Source organism: Rousettus aegyptiacus, unplaced genomic scaffold (genome assembly GCF_014176215.1).
Source record: "Rousettus aegyptiacus isolate mRouAeg1 unplaced genomic scaffold, mRouAeg1.p scaffold_m13_p_12, whole genome shotgun sequence".
Taxonomy (NCBI): Eukaryota; Metazoa; Chordata; class Mammalia; order Chiroptera; family Pteropodidae; genus Rousettus; species Rousettus aegyptiacus.
Window position 1 is genome coordinate 36,343,313 of NW_023416287.1, and position 17,104 is coordinate 36,360,416.

General features: G+C 37.7%; 1 protein-coding gene across 11 annotated transcripts in view; it reads left to right on the forward strand.

Annotated features, from left to right (window-relative positions):
- The window catches only part of CFAP61 (cilia and flagella associated protein 61), a 274,276-nt gene that overhangs the window by 34,454 nt on the left and 222,718 nt on the right, over positions 1–17,104 (forward strand). For all 11 annotated transcript variants that reach the window (XM_036229710.1, XM_036229714.1, XM_036229717.1 and 8 more), the window contains exon 8: positions 5,360–5,492. In XM_036229710.1, the coding sequence (XP_036085603.1) occupies positions 5,360–5,492 (133 nt within the window). The remainder of the gene's footprint in view (positions 1–5,359; positions 5,493–17,104) is intronic.

Consider the following 17,104-nt stretch of genomic DNA (forward strand, 5'->3'; position numbering starts at 1 on the left):
TTTACTGGCAAGGAACATGGACTTCTTGCACTCAAGGAAAGATGACCTTTAGGTTTTCCTCTAGGATTGTAATTATACAGAAGAGTGGTCAGGATGCTGAAGCATTAAAGCAATCTTAGGGTCTGCCTGTTACCAAGAGACCATCCCAGCCAGCCAGGAAAGTTCTGTGGGATCCAGGCATCACAATGCTTGAAAGCCCAGCTAACTGGCATAATGGAAATGATGATTGAGTTTGTTCTTTCTTGTCCCCACCTCCCAGGAAGCCAGTGAGAGCCATCAGGTCCCTGTCATTCCTCTTCTTGCCTTCTCCTAGTTTTTGAGGACATCAACAGTCCAAGTGAGGTGTCCTTTAGGGGATGTTGATTTTCTTAAGCTTTGAATTTTACTCCATTTTTATTTGGCATGTTTTTTCAGAATGTGATGGACATTTAGGTGCCTGAGTGATTCATCAGTTTTTATGGACCTTTTATGGACCTTTTGTTTCCTCTAAAAAAGTTAAAATAAAATATTCTATGATTACATTAACAAGCATATCGTTGCCTACTGCAAGCCATATACTAAATGGAAGATATAAAGGAATGTTGCTTTTCACTCAGAGAATGGTGTCATTCCCATTGTGCTTTATGTTGATGAAGTATAACCTTTCATAATCATCACTATTGAAACACTGTGGGTCACAGAGGTCACAGGCATGCGACTCTCCTATACAGAATGAATTCACTGGAAATTGTGGCTCTCTTATCTGAGTGGCAAGAAGTTCTCATCACCTCGGAGTGCTCAAATTTAAACATTTTATAGGATGAATTTTTTTTTTTGTAGTCGGGGTGTTTTGTTTATGTGGGCCTGGACTTCATCATATGCCATTTGAGACTCTGTGAAGCTGATGTCATATTTTATCATTAGCACTGGGGCTGATGCAAGATCATAAATGATCAATTACCCCAAGGAATGCATTTAACAGAAGAAGTTCCTCTTTACTCATTTTGGAGAAGGGCTAAGGGAGAGACACTTCAGAACTCTATAATTTAGATGTTTTCTAATTATTTTTCCCTGAAGAATTAGTATTGAGGTATGATTATGGATAGTTTTGTGAATGGGCTGCTGAGGGTTTCTGATTAGGCTTACAGTTCTGGGTTTCTCTGAATTTTTATTCCTGAGTTTTATATCTATGGGATATTATGTTTATGTCCATTACAAAAAATAAAAGCCCATGGTACACAGTTCCCTGGGTGGTAGTTGTCTTGATCCACTTAAAATGATTAGGATATTGAATTATTTTCTCATTATTTAAAATAATTATCTCTATTATTAAATATTGATGAGGATTTTTATTTTGGCAAAATGTTTGAAAATGGATTTGTTGGCTTTTCTCTCCTAGAATCTTTTTTTTTTTTTTTTTTTTTTTTTTTAACTAATATCATCCAGGACTCTTTACAGAATAAAGCCACCTGTTAGCACCCTTTTGGCAGGTTGCTAGATGGGGAAGTGTGTAGTTTCTCAAATGCAATGGGGGTGTTCTAGACCCTTTCAGCCAAGGTCCTGGGTGCTCTGGTAGAACCAGCTGGTGGGGGTTTCCAGGTGGTGTGGCATGTGACAGGCATGCAAAGTCTCCCCAGAGCATATGCTGTGGGAGTAATTAACTACCAGCCAGAGAGTGAAGTTGAGAGTGTCCCTTGTATCACCACATTGGACCCTCCTTTCTATCCTTATCCCTGCTCCTTTTGTAGATGAGAAATCAAGCCTTAACGTTGAAGTGACTGACAGGTTTCTCAGGAAGTAGAGTTAGAGGCTAAGTAGAGGGGCTGTGAAGCTGCCAGCTTAGGGATGAGGGGTCATTCCCCAGATATGTCCTCTGGAGTCACATGTCCCTCACATGGAAAACAGGCTGAGTGATTGCACCCCTCAGTGCTGTCAGTGCATGTTGACGCTGGGCAAGGTCCTGTAATATGGTAAGGGCCCCATCATTGTTGGCCATCATTGTTGTACCTGTGCTGTAGGCTGTGCAGATATCAAAGATCAACAAAGCCAGAAACTGGTTAAAGTGGTAAGGACAGATTTTAATTAGTAATAGCCGTTGCAGTAGAGAAGAGTCCAGTGTAAACTGACTTCAACTTCAGTTTGTTCAGAGATGACTAGGAGTTTTAAAGGGAGAATGAGGGAATAGGGAAGTGGATGAGAATAGGGCTCAGTAGAATCAGGGGAGTGAAAAATTAGAACAAGTGGGAATGAAGCATTGGTCTGTGTGAAACCCATTTGAGTTTGCTAATTGGTGCTTATTGAAGTTAGGCTCTTACCCTCCCAGAGACTAGATGTTGTCACTCAGTTGTTGACTAGAACAGACATGAAATTCTTTTTGCATTCTTGAGCTTTCTCAGGACGGCACTTCAAGGGGAGCTAGGGTTATCCTAGGGATGTGAACTTGAGCGCTTAGAAAATGTTAGTGTTTGTTCAAGTCTTTATAGGTCAAGGGAGAAGCCTACTCAAGAAGAGGGCCTAGAGTATCCTAGCTAGAATTTGGTAAGAGTCTTTGTCAAAGAGAAGCACACAACTCCCTCTCTGTTCCCAAAGAGCCCTGCATTGACATCACCACCAGAAGTAGACAATGAGTATCTAATATTGACCTCACCACTGGGTTTCTGGGAAGGGAAGCAGGGAAGATGAACTACTAGAGAGTGTGGGGTATAGATAGACGATTTTTGCAAGGTGCTGGAATTTGGAATAAGTGATGGCGTTATAGCACTGGATAGGGAAAGAAGTAAAAGGAAGGATGATGGTGAGGTCTCCTTCTAGGGACAATGAGTATATCAACTTATGTTGTTGTTAATGAGGATGGAAAGATGGAGGTCTTAAAAATGAAGCTAAGAGTTCTGCTTGTCCCAGAAACAGTGGGGGTGGCAAAAGTTTTGAGTTAAGGGAATGAAGTGAAGAAAGCAGGGTTTTAAACAAATAAATGATAATGGATAGAATGGGAGAGTTCATACCTATAGTGGCCAATGGGCAACTAGTACAATAATTCAAGCTTTTGTAGTAATAACATCTTCCATTCCATGCATTGATTATAAATCTTCTTCAGTTGTTCTTTTTGACCCTTCCTAACTAATTAGTAATAATGTTAATGATAACATTATTATCTTAATATTTACTGTCTTGTCGACATGAGAAAACTGGCATAGAGAGGTTAAGCAATTTGCCCAAGGTTACAGCTATTAAATCCAGACCCAGGCATCTGGTTGCCCAGGTCAGGCTGTGACCAATACACTGTATCATTTATTTTCCAGTCTTTCAAAAGAGCACAATGAGCTTTTGATGCATTTATTGTGGAGCCTCAGTGAACCCAGCCACAGATGGTAACTGGTACTTCTCAGTGTGATAATATAAACACAAAAATAGTTGGGCAAATAGTCAAAGACTACTTTAAAAAATTAATGGAATAAACTGTTGGGTGACATGACTATGTTGATAATATCCTGGTTGTCTGGATAAGGACTCCATGCTATCTCTTCTTCCAGAGGGTGTTGACAAGAGTTTAAGAATAAAGTTCAACCTGGGGAGTTATGTTTAATCCCCCACCCCTTCACCTTGATTGTCACTGTGTGTGTGTGTGTGTGTGTGTGTGCACGCGCGCGTGTGTGCATGTGTGCTTGTGCCATGGTATGTTAGCTAGCTCTTTCCTAAGCTCTGAGGTTTACAGGGTAAAGATAGGTTTTCATATATGTTTTCTTTGATCAAAATTCTTATTATTGATGAAAAATCAACATTATTCTAAGAGATGAGCCTGAGGTAAAGGTTTCATCCAGGGAGCAAGATGGAGGTTTTCATCCAGAGTGCATAAGGTTGTCCAGTTTAAAGCATTTCTAATTGGGGAGTGGAGCTGTGGCAGGTTTGGAGGATCTGATCCCGCAGGGGTTGGAGAAGTTGTGGCAGGGCTGGCTGGACAATCTACTGTGTCGACTATTGGCCTTGAGCCAAAGTCTCTCCTCTCAACTGTTTTGCTTGTGCTCATGCCTCCTCCTAGCAATTTTCAAATGGAATATCAAATTAAAGGAAGATTTTGAGTGCTTTCTTTGTTGAGTGTAGCGTGTGACAACAGGGTCTTAGTTGACCTGAATTCATAACATGGCTCTACTGTCAACTGTTTCTGTCATCTCAGGCAATTCATTACATCTTTTCCATGAGCCTTGCCTTTCTCCATCTGCAAAGTGAATATGGTGCCTACCTCTTGAGGTTTCTATGATAATCTGGATAAAGCCTTAGCTTTATATACATACTAATCACTCAATAGATAAGTCTGCTATTAATATTGAAGAGAATATAATAGATGATAAAGTGGGATGATGAAGATAGCATAGTAATGACATAAAGGGGGAGGATGGTAGAGGTTAGTAGCCAAATCAGGTACACTACAAAAAAATAATACAAATGCGGAACATTTTAATAAGAAAAGTACCAGGGAAAAAGTGTAAGAACATCCTAGACAAATAAGGTAGAACAATAAGTAAAACCAAGAATGTACTAAAAAGAAGAAAAGAGTGTTAAATATGGTAGCAAAATGAGTCCAAAGGCCAGCATCACCATGCTGCCATAAACCTGGTTCTTGTGTCTTCCCTACCCCCAAACACACACTGGCAGTCAAGGTCACTGCAGAGGTTCTGAGGGTGGAGGTTTGATGTGCATGTCCCCAGAATGGTAAGCAGAAGATCATTACCTTTAAATTAGCATTTCTCAGTCCACAGGAAGTATAGCAATGCCTCAGGAATAAAGGATACTATGGGCTACTTTCTGAGAAATGCATAAAGAAGGTTAAAACTCTTTATTGTAGTACTTTCAGAGTCTTTAATACATAACCATGACAGTCCAGGAGGGGACTTATAGTAGGAAATTGTTTTTAGACAGTAGAATCCTATTTGTGTGTGTGGGGTGGGGTGGGGATGGGGATTCTGGGGACAATGTCACAGAAGTAGAGTTCTTTTGAACACATTTGGGCAGTGCTGTCCCCAGCTTCTTGTCCTTTGGCTCATGACAAATGCTGCCCTGCATTTCACACTCAGACATGTCTAGTGTGTCCCCTCTGCCTGGAATTTTCTACCCCCATGTTTTGACAAAGCTTCCTGTCCTTATTCAGGTCTCAAATCTGATGTACTTCCTCAGAGAGGTCTTCCCTACCACTTGAACCCATCCCTCTTCATTTCAAAGCACTACTTGAAATGTTTGAAGTGTTGTATTTGTTCCATTTTTATTCTCTGTTTCACCTATTTCATGAACATGTTGCTGTATTCCTGGCCTTTAGAACAGGATCTAGCCCATAGTAGGTGTTCCATTGAAGGAATGAACACTTAAATTAAGCTTTTCTGTTAAACAGGGTAGAAGATCATGATGATCTCATGCCAATATTTATGTACCATAACACAATTCTGAAAGAAACTTATGGCGAATACTTCCTGGCTGAACTAATAGAGGCCCAAGATGAAGAGAATCATGCTGTCGTGTGTGAGGTTGGTGATTAATCCACGTAGGGATATACTTAATGAAAGAAATGAAATAAGCAATGTTGCCCCTGGTTTTTCCCAGCACACCTTGAGCTGCCATCTTGTCCCTCTTCCCCATGCCCTTCTGGGTGGCATACCAGGCCAGCTTCTGAGCTGTGGCGTCACCCCCTCTCCCAGTGTTAACTGGTTTTAGGTTTTTAGGGTCTTGTGATGTCCTTCCTGATGCCCAGGCTGCTGCAGATCCTTTGCTTTGTCTCTAGAGGTAGGGGTTAGAGTTAGGGTGAGGGGGAAAGTCCTTCAAGAATATCTAGGGGTGATTTTTGAGACCCTAAGATCCCAAAGATCAGAAGTTACAAACCAGCATCCTACTGGCACATGAATTTGGTTTGACTTGGAAAGTAATTTTGAACCTTTTGTTTTAACAAAATTTAACAGTTACAGAAACTTATAAGTACTCTAATTCCCAAGTGTTAACATTTTACTATATTTTCTATGTCATTCTCTTTGCTTGCCTTTTGTCTTTCTCTTAGATAGATAGATAGATAGATAGATAGATAGATAGATAGATGATAGAAAGAAATATAGACAGACAGACAGGTGTATAGATATACAGTTATATAGACATAGATATAGATATAGGTAGACAGACATAAATATATTACATGAACCATTTAAGAGTAATTTGCAGATGTAATGCCCCTTTATCACTGAATGCTTCAATGTGTGTTTCCTAAAGACAAGGATGTTCTCTTATATAACTGTAGTACACTAATCAAGTCAAGCCATTTCAATTCTTATAATCCTATTATTCAATCTGCAGACCATATTCAGATTTTACTCACAGTCCTGATAATGTTCTTTATAGCAAAAGTAAATCCAGATCATTCATTGCACTCAAGTGTCATATGTCTTCAGGATTTTATAATCTGGAACAACTTCCCAGTCTGTTTTTGTCTTTCATGATGGTAACAGTTTTGAAGAGCACAGGTCAGTTATTTTTTTAGAATGTTTCTCAATTTGAATTTGTCCAATGTTTTCTCAAGATTTGATTTAGGTTATTATTAAATTTTGTTGTAGTAATGTTGTATTACATTTTGTTATATTAACGTAGTAATTAAAATTAGAAAATTGTCTATAACAATTGGAAAAATCAGGAGAATTTCATATTGAGTTTGCTTTTCTGCAGGGCCCCAGTGAGTTGGAGCTCTGGAGTGGCTGCCACTGCAGGAGTTCAGGTGCCCTCCAGCCCACCACTGTTTTTACTGTGCCCCAGTGTTTCATGACCCTTCAGCCATCTTCCCCACCTTGTATCCAGCCTGGCCCTGTGAGCCTGTCAGTTATGCACTGACTGTGGTCACATGTTCTACATGTGTCCTGATTCTGCAATGTCCATCCAGGAAGGCTTTACTGAGACTAGAGGTAGGGATTGGAGTGAAGAAAGATGAATCCCACATCCTCTGGTTTGCCAGCTGTAGACTCTTTCCCTAAGGAAAGAGTGAAAAGGGACAAAAAAGAGAACTGGCAGGCTAACAAGCTTAACTGTGTCTCAACCCAGAGCAGCAAGTTGGCTGACTCAGGACCCTGGGTGGCTGGTATGAGCAAATCTGCAACTCTTGAGACCATCTTTCATCCTTGTCCTACCCTTGCAGGCATTCACAGAGGGACACTCCTCCCTTATAGAACTTTAGGTATCAGTGGGTACCAGACTGGTAGAGGAGATGGAGACTTTAAATGGGATGGTCCCACACCCATATGTAGCAGTTAAAAATTGGGAGGGATAGCTCAGCTGTGGAGGTCCTCCTTGAGAAGCAAGAGGTCTCAGCCCCACACCAGGCTCCCCAGCCCAGGATGCCAGTGTCAGGAAGAGAAGTTCACATAACTTTTGGCTGTGTAAACCAGTGGAGACTGTGGCTGAGTGAGACAAAGAGCTGCTGGAGTCTCAGGTGCTCCTCTTAAAAGGCCCGCTCATGAACTTAATTGCTGACAGATTTACTCGCTCTGAGCTCCAGTACCAGGGAAGCAGCTTGAAAGGCATCGGGGACATAAGGGAAGGAAGTAAATTGTCTGGCTTCAGGGAGAGGACTGGAGAGGCAGCTTTCTTCCAGACAGAAGTGCTGACAGCACCATTGTTCCTTTGTTGAGCCCTCCCCCAACCCAGCCTGCAGTCATAGGCAGGCACCATAGCTGTGTCTCCATCAATCTGGCTACCACTGTTCAACCCACATTAGTGAATCCCTCCTATCCTGCCTTACCCAGTTTGTGGGCCCACCCATGCTGCTTCTAGTGGCTTTTCCATATAAACAGCCTGACTCGGCTAATTCTGCAGATTTTTCTAAACCTTCTCAAAGGTTCATAAACCCTAAACAAGCAGCATCAGCATCTGACCTCCAGCCCCAAAGCCAGCACCTGTGGCAGCTGGCCTCAGTTCAAAGCTTAGCCTCTCCTAGGCACCTCCAAGCCCAGCACAAGTGGCAACCATCTGAAGATCACTTTTAGCCCATACCAGGTGGCTTTGGGCAGGGCATAGGCAACAGCTGACCTTCGCCTGTGTCAGAGCCCCTCCCAAGAGGCTCCAGAATCAAAACACCTGGTGACCAGCTTCAGCTCACACTAGAGCATCATCAAATCATCTACATAAATGACACACCCAGATTCAGCAGGCACCGGAACACCCCTAAAGCAAATCCTGTGCCATAGGGTCAACTCCTCCACAATTGGAGTTACAGCCAGTCCTCACAACTAATCAGTCTGAGAGTCAGTCCATCCCATTGATGGGCTTACAGCAATCAAGTCTCAGCTACAACAGAAGGACACACACAACCCACATAAAGGACATACCTGGAGCACCTGGCTCAGATGACCAGGAAGACTGCCACTGGGCCACACAGGACATCTACTATATAAGGCCACTCTACCAAGACCAGGAGACATAGAAGTTCTACCTAATACATAGAAATGAACAGAGAAACAGCCAAAATGAGGAAACAAAGACACATGTCTCACATAAAAGAACAGGAGAAAATTCCAGAAAAGGTCTAAATGAAATGGAGGCATGCAACCTATCAGATACAGAGTTCAAAACATAAGGTTGCTAAATGATCTTAGAACTTTAGCAAAGAGATAGGAAGCATAAAAATGGAGATAGAAAAAAAGAACCAGTCATAAATGAAGAATACAGTAACCGAAATGAAGAATACATTAGAGAGAATCAATAGTAGATTGGATGAAGCAGAGGAGTCTATAATTTGGAAGACAAAGAAGCAGAAAACACCCAGATTGGCAAAGAGGAAAAAGAATTCAGAAAAATGAGGATAGTTTAAGGGGCCTTTGTGACAACATCAAGCATACCAACATTCACATTATAGAGGTACAAGAAGAAGGAGAGAGAGAACAAGGAATTGAAAACCTATTTGAAGAAATAATGACAGAAAACTTCCCTATCCTGGTGAGGGAAATAGACATACAAGCATAAGAAGTGCAGAGAGACCCAAACAAGATGAACCCAAACAGGTCCACACCAAAAGCATCGTAATTAAAATGCCAAAGAGAGAATCTTAAAAGCAGAAAGAGAGAATCTTAAAAACAGAAAGAGAAAAGCACCACCAAACCAGTATTACAAGAAATATTAATGGGACTTTTTTAAGAAGAAGGGGAAAAAAAGATAAAAAAAAATATACGATGGCAATAACTACTTATTTATTAACAATTACTTTAAATGTAAATGGTTTAACTAACTGCTCTAATCAAAAGACATAGGATAGCTCAATTGGTAAGAAAACAAGACCCCTACATATGCCGTCTACAAGAGAATCACTTCAGATCTAAAGACACACTCAGACTGAAATTAAAGGACTAGAAAAAGAATTTCATGGAAACGGGGGAAAAAAAGCTGCTGTAGCAATACTTGTAGCAGACAAAATAGACTTTAAAACAAAGCCTAGAACAAGAGACAAAGAAGGCCCCAGTAATTTTACTTCTGGGTATTTATCCGAAGAAATCCAAAACCTTACTTTGAGGGGACTTGTGCTTTCATATGTCCATTGCAGCATTATTTACAATAGTCAAGAAGTAGAGGCATCCTGAGTGTCCATCAGTGGATGAACAGGTGAGGAAGAGGTGGTACATATACAGTGGAATATTACTCAGCTGTAAAAGGAGGTGATATCTTGCCATCTGCAACAACATGGATGGACTTGGAGGGTATTGTCCTGAGTGGAGGAAGTCAGATAAAGACAGACACATGACATATTATTTAACTTCTGTGTAGACTCTAAAAAACAGATGAACAAACAAAACAGAAAAAACTCATCAATACAGAGAACATTTGATGGTTGTCACATGAGGGGGGCTTTTAGAGGGATATGTGAAAAAAGAGAAGGGATTAAGAAGTACAAATTTGTAGTTACAAAATAGTCATGGGGATAGAAAGTATAGCAAGGAATGTAGCCAATAATATTGTAATAACTATGTGTAGTGCCATATGGGTACTAGGTTTATTGAAGTGATCACTTAAGTTATATAAATGTCTAATCACTATGTTGCAGATTTGAAACTAATATAAAATTGCATGTCAAGTGTAATTGAAAAATTAAATGTTTAAAAAAATAAAGGAATGAAGCTTCCTTTCATATGGCTTGTTATTAACTTGTGTACAGGGACTTCTCAAGGTCAACCTTCTGTTGATAATTTTAGGAATGGAGAATAAGAAGCAATCAAATGTGAGCTAAGATGTTCTTTTTGTATCAGAGGAGAAATATAGAAGGCATTTTTTGTAAAGGCCTTTGAAAGAGGTTTATCTAAGCTTGGACTGAAGATTGTTTTTGACAACAAGATATTATTATTTTGAATGAATTTTTATGCTTAACCTTTGTATGTCAGAATTAATGAACATAATAAAACCCTTAGGTATGCAGCCCTGTACCTCAATATTTCCTTCATGAAATCTTAAGGTTCAGTCAAAGATGAACACAGGTTACTTTTTTTTTTCAAGTGGATATTTGACTTCATTTTAAAAAGAAGGACTTTGAAAAGCATTCAAAGGTAGGAATTTAGCAGTTTTACTTTTAGGATGATTTGTTTAGGGATTCATTATTCTTTATACATTCATTTCTCATTATTTGACAAAACTGGAATCAAAAGTTCTCTTATTTTGATAATATGATCAATTTGAGGCTTTTAATGGTCAGTGGTTCTCAAGTTTGGTGTGTATGAGAATCACCTGGGAAGCTTTTAAAATATCCCATGCCAAGGTACTTGTATCCAGAATATATAAAGAACTCATACAGCAATAAGGAAACAAATAATCCAAATAAAATGTGAGAAAAGAATTTGAATAGACATTTCTCCAAAAAAGGTATACAAATGGCCAATAAGCACATGAAATGATGTTTGACATCATTAGTCATTAGGGAAATTCAAGTCAAAACCATAATGAGATACCACTTTACACCTGCTAGCATGGTTGCACTAAAAGAGGACAATAATAAGTGTTGGCGAGGATGTGGAGAAATCAAAACCCTCATACACTGCTGTTGAGATTGTAAAATGGTGTAGCCACTTTAGAAAACAGCCTGGCATTTCCCCTAAAGTTAAATATAGAATTATCATTTGACCCAGTAGATCTGCCTCCAGAATTGAAAACATATGTCCACACAAAAGCATGTACACAAATGTTCATAGCAGCATTATTCATAATTGCCGAAAAGTGGAAACAGCCCAAATGTTCATCTGCTAATGAATGGATAAAGAAAAAGGTGATATAGCCATACAATAGAATATTATTAGGAATTAATATGGAATGAAGTACTTGTACATGTTCCAACATGTTTGAACCTCAAAAACATTATGCTAAATGAAAGCAGCCAGACATAAAGACCACAAATTATATGATTCCATTTATATGAAAGCCCAGAATAGGCAAGTCCATAGAAACATAAAATAGATTGACGACTGGAGAAAGAGATGGTAGTGACTAATAATGGGAATGGGGTTTCTTTTGTGGGGGATAAAATGCTCTGGAATTAGATAGTGGTGATGATGTACATCCATCCTTGTGGGTATGCTAAAACCCACTGAATTGTATACTTTTAAAAGGTTTATTTTTATGGTAGGTAAATTATATCTCATTTAAAAAAATCTTGATGCTAGGATGTACTCAAACCAATTAAATTAATCTTTTGGAGTCAGATAAAATCAGCATTTTTAAAAAGCCCCCCACATGATTTCAGTGTGTAGTCCAGGTGGTGAAACATTTATCTACATGACAGAAAAACACATCTAGTGAAGAATGAGATCAAGTTAGAGGGGGAGATTAGTTTTTTAAAGAACTAGCCTTAAATTTAGATTCTGGGGTACTGGTCCATAATAGTTATTTCTTCTACATTGAAAGGGTTTTTTTTGTTTGTTTGTTTATTCATATTAAAGTTTTTGTATTTTCCTTTAAGGGTTTATTGTTACATGTTCTCATTGCACGTCGAGCCTCAGGCTAATGACAAAAGGAAGGGTCAAGAACCATTTGGCTCTAGCAACACCATTTTGAAAAACTGTCTTTACACAATGAGACAAAAACTGCTGAGAAGTAATACGATTCATACAGATCCCAGTGAAGACTTTTAATGACAAAACTGTATGAATCCAGTTTAGTCAGGTCTTTGTTTTTTGAAAAAGGCTTTTATTTATTTTTTCCAGCTTTTTTTGAGTAGTAATTGACATATAACTTTGGGTGAATTTAATGTGTTGATTTGGTAACATGTATTGCAGACTGATTGTCACCATAAGTAGATAGCATTAGCTAACATCTCCATCACTTCACAGAATTACTAACCGTTTTGTGGTGAGAATACTTAAGATCTACTCTCTTAGCAACTTTCAGGTTTATAATGCAGTATTATTAATTATAATCACAACATTGTATATTAGATCCAGGGAACTTGTCTTATAACTGGCAGTTTGTGCCCTTTGACCAACATCTCCCCATTTCCCTCAACCCCCAGCCCCTGGTAACCACAATTCTACTTTGTTTCTATGAGTTCAGCTCTTTTGGATTCCACAGGTAAGTGATATCATACAATATTTGTCTTTCTTTCTTTGACTTATTTCACTTAGTATATTACCATCAATACCCATTCACATTACTGCAAATAATAAGTATTCCTTCCTTTTCAGTGACTGAATAATATCTCACATTTTCTGTAACAATTCATCTGTTGATGGACACTTAGATTATTTCCATTTCACTTAGCATGATTATATATTCGATTAGTTCTAACAGTATTTTTGGTGGAGTCTTTAGAATTTTCTATCTGTAAGGTCATATCTTCAAAGACAATTCTACTTCTTTTTGATTTGAATGTCTTTTATTTCTTTTTCTTGCCTGATTTCTCTGGCTAGGATGTCCAGTCCTATGTTGAATATTTGGAGACCCTTGTCCTGTTCCTGATCTTAGAGGAATATCTTTTAAAGATTCACTGTTAAGTATGGTGTTAGCTGCAGGCTTGTCATATATGGCATTTATAGTATTGACATCTGTTTCTTCTATACCCAATTTGTTGAGCACTTTTATCATGAAAGGATGTTGTATTTTTCAAATAATTTCTCTGCGTCTAGTGAGGTGATCATATGATTTGTACCTTTAATACCTATAAATTGATGTGTTATGTATCACATTTAGTGATTTGTGTATGTCAAAACATCCTTTCATCTCGGGGAAAATCCTGCTTGGTCATGGTATATGATTCTTTTCATGTGCTGTTCAATTCAGTTTGCTAATATTTTTTGAGAATTTTTGTACCTGTATTTATCATGGATATTGGCCTGTAGTTATTCTTGCAGTATCCTTATCTGGCTTTGGTATTAGGGTATTGCTGGCCTCATAAAAGGAGTTTGGAACGAGTTTAAGAAGGATTTTTATTAATTCTTTAAATATTTGGTAGGATTCACCATCTGGTCTGGGGCTTTTCTTTGTTGGAAAGTTTTTGATAACTGATTCAATATCCTTGTTATTGGTCTGTTTGTGTTTTCCATTTCTTCAAGATTCAGTCTTGGTAGGTTGTATGTTCTAGGAATGTATTTATTTTAGGTTGTCTAATTTGTTGGCATATAATTGTTCATAGTAGTCTATGATACTTTGTATTTTATTACTAGTTGTAATATCTCTTCTCATTTATGATTTTATTTGGGTCTTCTCTCTTTTTCCTTAATCTAGCTAAAGGTGTCGGTTTTGTTTATCTTTTCAAAGAACTGGCTCTTAGTTTCATTGATCTTTCTGTTGTTTTTCAGCTCTATTTCATCTATTTTGGCTCTCATCTTTGTTATTTCCTTCTTTCTTTTAGCTTTGTGCTTAATTTAATTTTTTTCTCTCATTCCTTGAATTGTTAAGTTAGATGTTTTATTTGAGATATATTTTTCTTACCGTAGGCATTTATCTGTATAAACTTACCTCTTAAAACTGCTTTTTCAGCATTCTTTAGGTTTCGGTATGTTGTTTTTAATTTTTGTTTAAGATATTTTTTGATTTCCCTTTTGACTTATTCTTTGACTTCTTAGTTGTTCACGAGTGTTTTTAAATTTTCACATATTTGTGAATTTCCCAGCTTTCCTACTGTTATTGATTTCTAGTTTCATAACATATGGTCAGAAACAATACTTGGTATGATTTCAGTCTTCTTAAATTTGCTAAGACTTTTTTTATGACCTAATGTATAATCTGTTCTAAAAAATGTCCCACGTGTGCTTGAGGAGAATGTGTGTTCTGCTGCTGTTGAATGGAATGTTCTCTATATCTGTTGGGTCCATTTGATATAAAATATTAAAGTCCAGCATTTTCTTGTTGATTTTCTGTCTGGATGTTCTATCCATTGTTGAAAGTGGGGGTATTAAAGTCCTATACTATTATTGTATTGTTATTTATTTCTCCTTTCAAGTATTTTAGTATTTGCTTAATGTATTTAGATGGCCCAAAGTTGGAGATAGAGATAGATATACAGATAGATAGATACACACACATACACATACACATATAATTGTTATAGCTTCTTGATGAATAGACCCTTTGTCATTGTATAATGTCTTTTTTTTTCATGTTACCATTTTTGGCTTCAAGTCTATTTTTAAAGTCTATTTTGTCTGATATAAGTATAGATACCCCTGCTCTCTTTTGGTTTCTACTTGCCTGGAATATCTTTTTTTTTCCCCCTCTTCACTTTGAGCTTGTATGTGTCCTAAAACTGAAGCAAACTACTTGAAAGAAGCATATAGTTGGATCTTGCTTTATTCATTCAGTTACTCTATGTCTTTTGATTAGAGAATATAATCAATTTACTTTAGTGTAGCTATTGATAGACCATGACTTACTAATGCCATCTTATTGTTGTTTATCTATTTTGTAATACCTTTATTCACTTCTTCCTCTTTTGCTGCATTCCTTTGTTTTCTGTAGTGGGATGGTTAGATTATTTTTTCTTTATCCTTTGTGGATCTACTGTAGGTTTTTGCTTTGTGATTACAATGAGACTTACATATAAAATTATATGGGCTTAACAGTCTATTTTATGCTGGTAACAACTTCAATCATAAACAAAAATTTTACCTTTTTACTTCCTCTTTTATGTTTTTGATGTCACAATTTACCTCTTTATATTGTATATTCATTAATAAATTATAGCTATAGTGTTTCAATGTTTTTGTCCTTTACCCTTTATACTAGAGTTAAGTGTTTAATATTTCACCATATTACAGTATTAGAGTATTCTGAATTTGACTATATATTTACATTTACCAATCCATTGTATGTTTTTATATGTTTTCATGTTATTAATTAGTGTCCTTTCATTTCTGCTTGATGAATTGCTTTCAGCATTTTTTGTAAAGCAGGTCTAATACTAATGGACTCCCTCAACTTTTGTTTTTCTAGGAAAGTCTTTATCTCCCCTTCATTTCTTAAAGATAGCTTTGCCATGTAAAGTATTCTTCATTGGCAGGTTCTTTTCTCTCTCAGCACTTTGAATATATTTTTCCACTCTCTCCTGGCCTAATGGATTTCTGCTGAGAAATCTGCTCATAGCCTCCTGGGTGTTCCCTTGTAACACATCACAATCTTTTTGTCTTTTGCTGTTTTTAAGATTCTCTCTTTGTCTTTGATTTTTGATAGTTTTAGTATAATGTGTCTTGAAGAAAATCTGCTTAAGTTGAGTTTGTTTGTTAACCTATGAGTTTCACAAACTTGGATATCCAAATCTCTCCCCAGATTTGGAATGTTCTCAGCCATTACCTCTTGAATAAGCCTCTGTCCCTTTCTCTTTCTAGAAATTCAGTGATTTCAAATTGGTCCTTTTGATAATATTCCATAGATCGCGTAGGCTTTTCCCTCTCTCGTTCTTTTTGTTTTTCTCTGTTGGATAATTTCAAAGATCGTGTCTTCAAGCTCATTGATTCTTTCTTCTGCTTGATCAAGTTTGGTGTTGATGCTTTCTATTGCATTTGTTGTTTCATTCATTGTATTCTTCAGCTTCAGAATTTCTGTTCTGTTTTTTTTTATGATTTCTGTTTATTTCTTAAACTTCTCATTTTGTTCATGTATTGTTTTCCTGATTTTGTTCAGTTGTCTGTGATTTCTTGTAGCTCATTGAATTTCTTTAAAACAGCTATTTTGAACTCTTTATCTGGTATGTCAGATATCTCTGTATCTTAGAGTTTGGTTACTAGAAAATTATTGTGATCCTTTGGTGGTGTTATGTTTCCCTGTTTTTTTGTTTGTTTCTTGGAGTTTTGTCTTCACATTTTAAGTTACTTTCTTCAGTCTTTACTATCTTCAGAGGAGAAATACCTCTGTTATCTCTTGGAGGGATTCTAAGCCTTTCTCAGACCTCTTATGGATACATATGCTCCATGCTTCTCGCTTTCTCTTGTGGCAGAATCCTTGAGTTTGTATATGCATTTTCTGGATCTTGCAAAGTACCAAGCCAAGTGCTGACAGCCTCTTTTGTTTCCCCAAATGTGGCACCATAGGTCAAGTTTCTGATGTATCTTCAGTCCACAGATTCAACTGATTTTCTACATGTGTTCACTACCTTTCTGCCAAAGCCTGCTTGTGCTGCTGTCAGGAGCATGCAACCGAGCTAGCTATGGGGTTGGGTGGTATATATTTGAGGTACACAGAAAGCTGGGGGTGCTTATGGACCAGTTTGGGGGATTCATAGATGAGGCATTCTCAGCAGGTCATGGGTAGGCTTCATGATGGAATCTGCAATCCAGTTAGGATCTATGTTTCTTTAATGTCCTTCATTAAAGAGTCCTATTTGCTGCTTTCTCAGACTCTTCCCCCTGCTCCCTCAATTTTGGAGCTCCTAAGTTAGTACTCTAGATTGGGAAAAAGAGGAATTAGCCCCTTTGGAAGCATTCCACACAGCTAGGGAAACTGGTGCTTACTCACATGCTCTTCCTTTCCCCCATGGAATAAATCACAGGCCAAGGAGGGTCTTTCCTGGCACTAATTTGTACCTCCTTGGGAATGGATGATGTGGGTAAAATCGAACTGTTCCCCTTACTAACATAAATGTGTTTAAACTCATGCATATATATATTTCTCCAATGGAGTCCTGGAGCTTCTCTAGAAACCTGTA